Source organism: Pituophis catenifer, unplaced genomic scaffold, assembly GCF_029215685.1.
Source record: "Pituophis catenifer annectens isolate HBS135680 unplaced genomic scaffold, rPitCat1.0.hap2 SCAF_9, whole genome shotgun sequence".
In the NCBI taxonomy this organism is placed as follows: domain Eukaryota; kingdom Metazoa; phylum Chordata; class Lepidosauria; order Squamata; family Colubridae; genus Pituophis; species Pituophis catenifer.
The window spans coordinates 865,001-874,998 of NW_027256889.1; the positions used below are offsets into that span (position 1 = coordinate 865,001).

Genomic DNA, 9,998 nt, shown 5'->3' on the forward strand with positions numbered 1-9,998 from the left:
CGACAACATGCCTCCAGAGGTTGTGGGTGCTCCCAACACTGGAGGCTTTTAAGAAGCGCTTGGACAACCATTGGCCTGATAAACCATAATAAAATCACCATAATATGTTGCGGGATAGATATTACAGCATCGCATAGCCTTCATTGTCGTTTTTTTACTGTGAGTACTCTGGCACACCTTAAAAATGAAATTATAATTTGCTCTCTGAGGACTGGGAGAGGATGATGGGCTTCCAGTCCGCCAGGCCAGCTCGGAGGGGCCCATCTGCAGAACCCGAGCGCCTCAGAGAGGGCTAAAGTCTGTTGCTGGGCGCCTGGCTGAATATTTCTCCAGCCTTTCCGATTCTTTCCTTTCCTTCTTGAAGGTCAGTTTCTTCCCCGCCTGGTTAGGAATGCAGACTTGACAGTGAAATGTTGGGAGAATCCCAGAGGAGCCTGCGGGACGTCCGTGTGCCAACGCTCGGCTCCTTTTCAGCTCTGCCCTCTTTCTTCAGAAGCAAATCCGAGCCTCCCAACCTGCAAACGGGGGTTTTCCCCCCCTCCAAAGGCAGGATAATGAATGCAAAAGAAAAGGAATGGATTTGCATGGGAATTTTTATAGGTATAAAAAATCTTGGCTGTGGCACCAGCTTCCTCTTCTCGTGGAATGCTGGGGAGGGGGCAGCTGGCATGGGGGGGAGGGTTTAACAGGATGCAAAATGTTGTTTTCTTTCCTTTCTAAGGTGCTGAGTAAACATGCCTGGGAATCCAGCGTTTTTGAGAGATTTGCAGGCTCCCTGCCGTTTCCCAAGCAGCCCGATCAGATTCCACCTCCTGAACAGGATTGCTCCTGGCTAGGGTGGCTCCTGGCTTTTCTCCTTTCTGGAGAACTTCCAGCTGCTGCGTTGAAGGGATAAAATTTGTATGAAATGAAATTCAAGGCGGTTAGGAGTTCCCGGCTGGAATTCCCTGCAATTTGCTTCCATTGGGAAGGTTCATGTCTCGAACCCAGAGTCTGAGGGGGCCTTCTGGAGCTCCCCACAAGACTCCCATCCCATAACCTTGTGCATTGATAGTGGCCCACTTTCCCTGCCCGGACCACAACTACCCTCGCCTCCCATCCAGTACGGGTTGGGGTCTCCTTCTTTTAGCCACGGGGCTGAGGGAGGGGGCCCATGGGACTGGGAGCCCATCATCCTCTCCCAGTCCTTGGGTGCAGGTAGTCCTCAATTGGGCCTAAAGTATCCGTTGCTAAGTGAGATAGTTCTTAAGCGAGTTTTGCCCCAGTTTACAACTTTCCTCGCCACGGTTGTTAAGTGGATCACTATACTTGTTACAGTCGCAAAAGGGGATTGCTTTACCCCGGGACATGGCGACCGTCATAAACGTGAGTCAGTTGCTAAGCGTTGGAATTCTGATCATGTGACCATGGGGAGGGGCCCAGCCGATGGGGGCAGCAAAGACCCTACTGGGGGAGGGGTTGGCATTGCAAGAAGGGGGGGCTCCTCTCTGCCCCTTCCTGGTAGCCCAGCCTCTCCCCTTCCCCCTGCTGCATTGCTGAGGTGGGGAAGCTCTCTGGGGAGGGGAGGGTCTTCTGGGACCCTCCCAATCCTCTGGCAGTGGGCCCAGCATCCATTGCCTGCTGCCGAATGTGGGGTGACCTACTTAGGATGCAGAATTGGATTTCAGCAGCTGTGTGTGTGTGTGTGTGTGTGTGTGTGTGTGGTGTGCCTCTGCCTGCGTGAGAGCCAGCGTGAGTGAGGGGGGGGCAGGGGAGGGTGAACTCCCTGCTGCCTGTTGTGAGTCAGCTGGGGGCGGGGAGGGGGGAACGTGGGGAGGGGGGCGGCCCTGCAGGCAGGAGAGCTTTTTGAATCCCGCCTGGGCTCAGCATCTATTGATCCAAGAGGCTCAGCTTCCCATCAACCCCCCCAACCGCCAGCCCCACCTTCGGGCTCCTTGAAATGTCACCAAGGATGGAGGGGGAGGGGCCCCTCCCGAAATAGGTGAAGGGCCGGCAAGAGAGGATTCTGGGATCCTGGGGAGGGGGGTGTCTCTTGGGGGCCCTTTCGGCTGCCCACGCCATCTGCACTGGCCCTGCCTGAGGAGGAGAGGAGAGGAGAGGAGGGGGCTCAAGGACAAAGGGGGGGGCATGTTAACATGCAGGGCTCATTTTCCGGAGCTGAGGGTGGGGGGAATGCAGGCGGAAGAGCTGGTCAGGTAGCTCTGCGAAGCCTCCGCCAAGACTGTGCCTGGGGTGGGGGTGGGGGGGGCTGCCCTGCTTTGAAACGGGGGTGGGGCAGATGCCGGAAGGGGTTTCTGAGGCTCCTGGGCTGCCTTGCTCAGGAAGAGCCGCTTTGGGGGCAGAGTTTGAAGGAAGAGCCTTCCTTCTTAAGAACTGGGGGGGGGGGGGTGAAGGACAGGGTCCCCCACAAACCAAGAGAGGCGTTTTCTCTTTCTGAGTCTCCAACCAAGCCAAGGCTGTTCTACACAGATAGTCCTCGACTTACGACCACAATTGAGCCCAAAAGGTACGTTGATAAGGGAGACTTGTTAAGTTGGGTTTGTCCCATTGTACGACCTTTCTTCCCTCCATTGTTAAGAGAATCACTGCAGTTGTTAAGTGAATCTGGCTTCCCCACTGACTCTGCTTGTCAGGTCACAAAAGGGGGGTCACATGACCCTGGGAGGGACCCTGCAACTGTCATAATACATGCCAGTTGCCAAACCTCTGGATTTGGATCATGGGACTGCAATGGTCGTAAGTGTGAAAAAGGGTCACAGGTCGCTTTTTTCAGTGCCGTTGCAACTGCGAACTGCCACTAACTGGACTGTTGTAAGTCAAGGACCGCCTGTATTCTACCTGTTGCCTCCACTGGGCTGGATTGTCTCACAGCCCCCAAAATTTCCATCCTGTTGCAAAGTGAGGGCATCTCCCACCTGCAAGAGAGAGCGGGGTTTCCGTCCTCCCCCCGGGGATGCCCTGGGACCTTCAGCCAGTGGGGGCTTTGGCCCTGGAGGCTGGATGGTGGTGCCCCCTGGATCCATTCCCCTTGTCTGGGCCGGGCCCTTCACCCGCTCAGCTCGGCTGCTGCCTTGCAAACCCACCTTCCAGCTTGAAGGAGGCTGGGAAGGCTGCAGGGCCCGGCCTCCCTGGCGGAGCTGCCCCGCTCTGCTTTGTGCCGCACGAAGAGGGGCTCGTCATTAGACAGGAGCCCCCTGCGAGTTTGTTGACATTTAAGTGGCCGAGCTTCTGATCGGCCTGAAAGCCTCTTAGCACAGTTTCTCCCGGCCTTTGAAGTCCGAGATGGTGGGAATCATGTCGCAGCCACGGGAAGCCAGAGTCACAAGACTGGAGACCTGGCCCTGTTGGGGATGTGAGCGGAATAGAGCCACCAGATGGACTCTGGGGACCCCCAGGCGGATGGAAGCGAACATGAAAGGAGGGGGGCTGGGCGGGGGCTGAAGCGCCCCGGTCTTTGTGGGGAGGGGGGGCAGCTATTTGGATGTCTCGATCTGGCCTTAGGGGAGCGGAGGGGACTTGAGGGCCAAGGTGCACTGAAGATGCTCCAGCCCCTAGGAAGCCAGGGGAGCCCAGACCTCCTCCAGACAGGCTGCTGTTCTCCAGGGCTGGTGATCTATCTACCTTGCGGAAGGCAGAGCTCACCACCTCAATTGTGGAACAGCTTCCCTCCAGAAGCTGTGGGTGCTGCATCAACTGGAGGTCTTCAAGAAGAGATTGGACAGCTATAAGTCCTGGACGGTATAGGATTAGGGGCTCCAGCCTTGGGAGCTTTAAGACTTGTGGACTTCAACTCCCAGAGTTCCCCAGCCAGCTTTGCTCATAACCTCATTTGTGGAATGGCTTCCCTCCAGAGGTTATGGGTGCTCCATCCCTGGAGGACTTCAAGAAGAAATAGGATAGGCATTTGTCCCGGATGGTATGGGACAGCGTTAGGGTTAGGAGTTGAAGTCCACAAAGTTCCAAAGTTGGCCTCTACTGGTATAGGGCCGCCTGCTTGAGCAGGGGGTTGGACTAAATGACCTCCGAGGCTCCTTCCGACTCTTATGATTCTCTCTTTCTCCCCCCAGAATGATCCCTCCCACGAGCAAGGGCTTCTTGATGAAGGACCTGGCCGCCGGGCGGGACTACCACCTCTGCGTCTTGGCTGTCTACAACGACGGGGTGACCTCGCTGACGGTCACCCAGAGCCTGGGCTGCCTGCAGTTCAGCACCCTGCGGGACGGCCTGCAGTGCCACTCGCTCCACACCCAGTTCCTGGGGGGCACCATGATCATCATCGTGGGGGGCATCATCGTGGCCTCGGTGCTGGTCTTCATCATCATCCTCATGATCCGGTACAAGGTCTACAGCGGCCAAGAGGAGCAGAAGAAGACCAAAGTCAGCAACGTCTACTCCCAGACCAACGGCAGCCACCCGCCTCAGCCCCCCACCGGGCTGCCCTGCTCGGCCTCCAGACACGAGGGGTGGGAGGCAGACAGCGGCCGGACCAGGAGGGACCGTGGCCTGGTGGCGCTAAGCAAGGACTGTGAGAAAGGCGCACGGCCCCTTTCCTCCGAGAAAGGGCCAGAGGAGGAGGTCTCGTCCCCCCGGAGGAGGAGGAGGTGGTCCCGGATGAGTCTCGACCGCCACCATGGATGCCCCGAGGCCTCCAGAGCAGAAGCGGAAGGTAAAGTGAAATAGGCTGCTCCTGAAATACGGTTAATCCTCAACTTACAACAGTTCATTTAGTGACCGTTTTAACTCACAACGGCACTGAAAAAAGTTGACCTATGACCATTTTTCATATAACCGTTTCAGCATCCCCATGATAGCAATATCCCTTAGACTTATAGACCGCTTCACAGTGCTTTCCAGCCCTCTCTAAGCGGTTTACAGAATCAGCCTTTTGCCCCCAACAATCTGGGTCCTTATTTTACCCACCTTGGAAGGATGGAAGGCTGAGTCAACCCTGAGCCTGTCATGATCAAACTCCTGGCAGTGAGCAGAATTAGCTTGCAATACTGCATCCTAACCACGGTGCACCATGGCTGGATGGCAGGCAGGCAGGGACAGAGGGAGGGAGGGAGGAAGGAAGGAAGAGCAATATCCCTTAGACTTATAGACCGCTTCACAGTGCTTTCCAGCCCTCTCAGCGGTTTACAGAATCAGCCTTTTGCCCCTAACAATTTACCGACCTTGGAAGGACAGAAGGCTGAGTCAGTCTTGAGCCAGTCAGGATTGAACCCCTGGCAGTCAGCAGAATTAGTCTGCAATACTGCATTCTAAGCACTGCACCATCACGTGATCTGGATTCAGACGTTTGGCAACTGTTCATACTTACGACGGTTGCAGTGTCCTCGGGGCCACGTGATTCCCTTTTGCCATCTTCTGCCAAGCAAAGTCAGTGGAGAAGCCCTTAACAGCTGGGGCCAGGAAGGTCGCAAAATGGGGCGAAACGAGCCACGGTCTCGCTGAACAACAGACGTTTGGGGCTCAGTTGTGGTCGTAGGTTGAGGACTGCCTGCGGAGGGAGGATAGGCCGTGTGTGGCTGTGGGGCCAAAGGTTGGATGAGCAGAGAGAGACGTGTTCAGATTTGCGGTTAGTTGCCTTCAACAGCCAGGGGTAGAATCCTTCCTCCCTGCAGCAACCAGCAACTTTAGGTCAGCAACCAGAAGCCCCTGCCCAAATCTTGGCCCCGGGGCTTGTGGGCTCCTATCTGGAGGCGCCGAGAGAAAAATATCTCAAGTATTAGGTGAATTGGCTCATGAGAAAGGAGTAGGGGTCCTTCCAGAGCAGTGTTTTCCTACTTTGGCCCCTTTAAGAAATGTGAACTTCAACTCCCAGAATTCCCCAGCCTGCAAAGCTGTTTCCTCTCCAGCAAAGCTGGCTGGGGAATTCTGGGAGTTGAAATCCACATGTCCTAAAGGGGCCAAGATTGAAAAACACTGCAATTGAGGCAGGGGGATTTCCTTCCTTTGCTACACTGCTTACCTCCTGTCGACCCTCCCCCACTCTGCCTCTTTCCTTCCCCCCCTTGCTTCGTGCAGACCCCCCCTTAACGCTTCCAACCGAGGAGAGGAGGAACACCAATGACTGGACCGGTGTCAAGATCTGAGCCCTGGCAGTCGGCCGTTGAAGAACGAGCCACAACCCGACCTGAGCCCCCAGGTAGGAGCTCTCTCTGCCCCCCCCCATTGCCAGAAATTATGGGTCCAACGCAGGAGGGGGGGCTGCACATTTGAAGAAGGCGGCTGTCCACTCATCTGCTGTGCTTTGCACTCCAGCCAGATGTGGGGCAGCTGATTTCTCTGTCATTTCACCCAGGGCCCCACTGTTTCTACTTTGCCATTCTTGGGGGCTGCCATGAAAAATGGCTTTAGGCCCATGGATCCTCCAAGATTTTTTTAAAAAAGAAAAATGAACACACTCAAAATAGGAAGACTTGGCTCACTCGGAGAGACGGTTCCTCCTTACGACGGTTGTGAATAGACACCGGTGGCGTTTAGAATAGAATAGAGCTGGAAGGGACCTTGGAGGTCTTCTAGTCCAGCCCCCTGCTCAAGCAGGAGAACCTACTAAAGTCTCTTCTTAACAATCTCCAGCGATGGCGCCCCTGTGATTTCTGCTGGCAAGTTGTTCTCACCCTTAGGAAGTTTCTCTTTAATTCTAGGTTGCTTCTCTCCTTGATTAGTTTCCATCCATTGCTTCTTGATTTGATTTGGGGGGAGGGGCATGCAGAAAGTTTGTGTGTGCAGCTGCTGAGTGGAGACCAGCTTCGAGGGTTGTGGGTGGTGTTGGGGGAGGGGGGCATTGCTTATGTCTGCTGAATTTGACACCCCAAGACTCGGGCGTTTCGGTCAGAACCCAACAGCAGAGGAAACTTACAATGAGAGTCCTTGGTTTAGTGACCGTTCAGAGTTACTATGGCAGTGAAAAACCTGGTTTCACACTTACGACCGTTGCAGCCTCCCCGTGGCCACGTGATTAAAATTCAGGGGCTTGGCAACTGACTTGTATTTATGACGGTCACATGATCTCCATTTGCAACCTTCCCAGCCGGCTTCTGACAAGCAAAGTCAATGGGGAAAGCCAGATTTGCTTAACGGCTGCAGGATTCCTTTAACGGCAGGGATTTTCTTAATAGGTGTGCTAAGAAAAAGGTCATAAAATGAGGCAAAACTCACTTAACAACTGCCTGGCTTAGCCATGGAAGTTTGAGGCTGAATTGTGGCCATAAGTCAAGGACTATCTGTAGCAGGAGGGGAAAAAATTGCCCCCATGGCTTTGGGGTCAGGAAACACAAAATTTCTAAGTTTATTTTGTTCTTTAATGCCAATAAGGACTACAGACTTGTTCCCAGCTCCGTCCTTGAATGGTGGAGGGTTTGGGTTTTTTTTTTTGCTTTAATTTATATGCCGCCCTTCTCCGGAGACTCAGGGCGGCTTACAATGCGCTAAGCAATAGCCTTCATCCTTTTGTATATTTATACAAAGTCAGCTTATTGCCCCCACAATCTGGGTCCTCATTTCACCTACCTTAGAAAGGATGGAAGGCTGAGTCAACCTTGAGCCTGGTGAGATTCAAACTTACAGTAATTGCAAGCAGAAGATGCTAATAACAGTGCTTTAGTCCACTGTACTACCAAGGCTCTTGGGTTGTGGGTGGGCTCAGTCCAGATGGGGCTACAGTGGGACAGAGCAGGGGGTCTTCCCCAACACAATCGACTGTGTTCCTGCCCCCTCCCCGGCTTCCACTGCCACGCAACATCCATATGCAGAATTCAGATAGGAGCTCCCAAAAGTCCCAAATTGCAACACCACCTTGTGCAAAGCTAGCTAACAATGATAGTTTATTCCATAAGCCACAGTTAAACCATGATGCGGTGTGCTAGGTGAACTCGGTCTGTGTTCCAGGCACTCAGAGCTTGCAAGGAAGCCAAATTCTGCTGGTCTCTCTTGCAGGCTGAATCCGGAGTTGGCGCCATTCCTCGACTGTCCCACCACAGGGTGCCACAGCCCCCGCAGGAGACCCGGGCGCCCCCCCCAGCTCACTTGCCTCTTCTGGGGGGTGTGGAGAGGCTCTGGGGTCTCACCTCAGCCTTACGGGCATCTTTCTACTGGACTCTCTTCAGGGCCCGTTTTCTACAAAGTCCTTTTGTTTTTCTAAGCCACACCTGGAATTTTCTAATAAAGGGAGGTGAAAACGGAGGACGGTTTCTTCCCAGAGAAGGATGTGGGCGCCTGGTTTCTTTCGGCAGGTATGGAGGGCGGGGGGCAGAAAATGGAAAGAAAATCTTCTTGGAAAAATGGTAAAGCCCTGATGGTCGTTTCCTTGCTCAGCTCAAGGGCTGTTGCCCCCAAAATAAAAGCAAACCACGTACTCCTCGACTTACGGCCGGTCAGTTAGCGACTCTTCAGACTTACAACAGAGCTACTCGCCCCCCAGATTCAAAATTCTGATGAGCCCCCCCAGCCGTCACATGACTGGGGCACTCAGCATCCGGCCCAATTTACGGCCATTTGTAGCATCCCTCAGTCTTGTGACCACAATTTATGATTTTTTTTTTTTGCCAGAAATCAATGTTTAATTGTGGTTTTCCTGCAAAAAAACTTTGCAGAGAATGGATTGCTTGACAAGAAAGGTCGTAAAATTGGGTTGGGGGTCACACGGTGATCTGCTTAGCAACCAGCACGACAGGCTGAATTATGGTCGTAAATTGAGAACTGCCTGTATTTCAAAGTCCAGCATAGCAGAAGGGGGGGATCATCTTTAACCCACACTTTCCAGAGAATGGGTAGGTGGGCGTTCCCTTCATGCAGCAGACCTCTGTGGCTGCGGCAGTTGGGGGGGGGGAAGAGAGGAAGGCCCCCAGACCAAGGGAAAACAGCCCCACTGCGAGCTCTTCCCCCCCCCCCTTTCTGAATTGAGATGCTTTAAAAATCACCTGGCTGGACAATTGTGGCCTTTTCTGCTCTTAGGGGTGTTTGTTGACTGTGATTGTCTGGCAGGGGAGTGAAGCACCTGGCACAGTTCTGGGTCCATTTCGTGTCCAACGACCGGTGGGTTCAGAATGGATTGTTCCAGAGGGTCCACCCCCAAGGGCAGGGGGCAGAACCCGCTTCCAGAAGGCCAGTCCGTTGGCACCGCCCTAAGGGAATGCGTGTGCCCTCCCAACTGGGCTGCTGTGGCTTTTCCAGGGCAAAGGTCTGCTTGGAGGGTTGTGGGTTCCTTCTAAAATGTACAGGTTTCATTTTTTTCTCAGGCGTGGAGGCGAGGAGGGCCACCCGGTGCCCCAAAGAAACTCAAAGCAATTGGCGAGAAAAACAACCATTAAAAAAACGGTCTTGGCAATCCCCTCCTCTTCGTGATGGCAGCCAGCCAGCCCAGCTCCCCCCCCCCCCCCCCCGGAGACGTCAGAGGGAGCCGAAAAGCAGCTGTGTTGCTGGAAAGTTGTTCAGGAACAGCTGCAGATGTCGGGGTGAGGCCTCGGGAGGGAGGGGCCCTAGAGGGAGGCAGGGCTGGAAGTTTGGGGGACCAGAAGTTGCTTCTTCTCAGGATGAGGCCTCAAAGCTCCAGAAGGCCACGTCCAAGAGCAGAAGCCTCCACTCCGGGCAACGGGGTCAGTTCCCCACTTAATGAGGGTTTTATGAATTTATCAGTTCGTGAATTTGGGCTGAGAACTCAGCCAGGCTCCTGCAGATGGATTCCTTCTCCCGAGAGATCGCCTGGCCCTCTCCCAGGGCTTCGGGAAAGCAGGCCAGATCCCAGGGATCCTATTTTGTCAGCAGCCGCCGAGGTTCTTAAGCCTCGGTGAATAACAACAATGCTCGGTCTGCTTTTCGGTTCGGCTCCCCTGTTAATACAGGCCTCTTGGCTGTTATTTGCATGTCCTTCCGTCCTTTTCCTCTTTTATGAATATTACCCTCGGCGTTGATGTTTCCGTTTTCTTTTTCGCCAGGACCACAAAGGTCAGGCTTTAATGGCGGCTTCAGAGATTCAAAGTTCTGGCCTTTTGCAG

At 54.1% G+C, this 9,998-nt stretch overlaps 1 protein-coding gene across 2 annotated transcripts in view; it reads left to right on the plus strand.

The window, feature by feature from the left end:
* LOC139321141 (leucine-rich repeat and fibronectin type III domain-containing protein 1-like protein) overlaps nucleotides 1-8,281 on the plus strand; it is a 9,842-nt gene extending 1,561 nt beyond the window's left edge. Inside the window, exons 2-4 of one of the 2 annotated variants that reach the window (XM_070949771.1) lie at nucleotides 4,068-4,666; nucleotides 6,028-6,148; nucleotides 7,942-8,281. In XM_070949771.1, coding sequence (XP_070805872.1) covers nucleotides 4,068-4,666; nucleotides 6,028-6,095 — 667 coding nt within the window. In that variant the 3' untranslated portion in view covers nucleotides 6,096-6,148; nucleotides 7,942-8,281. Of the gene's footprint in view, nucleotides 1-364; nucleotides 405-4,067; nucleotides 4,667-6,027; nucleotides 6,149-7,941 lie in introns of those variants that run through there. The other variant, XM_070949772.1, reaches the window with a different exon arrangement.
* The last annotated feature ends 1,717 nt before the right edge of the window (nucleotides 8,282-9,998 follow it).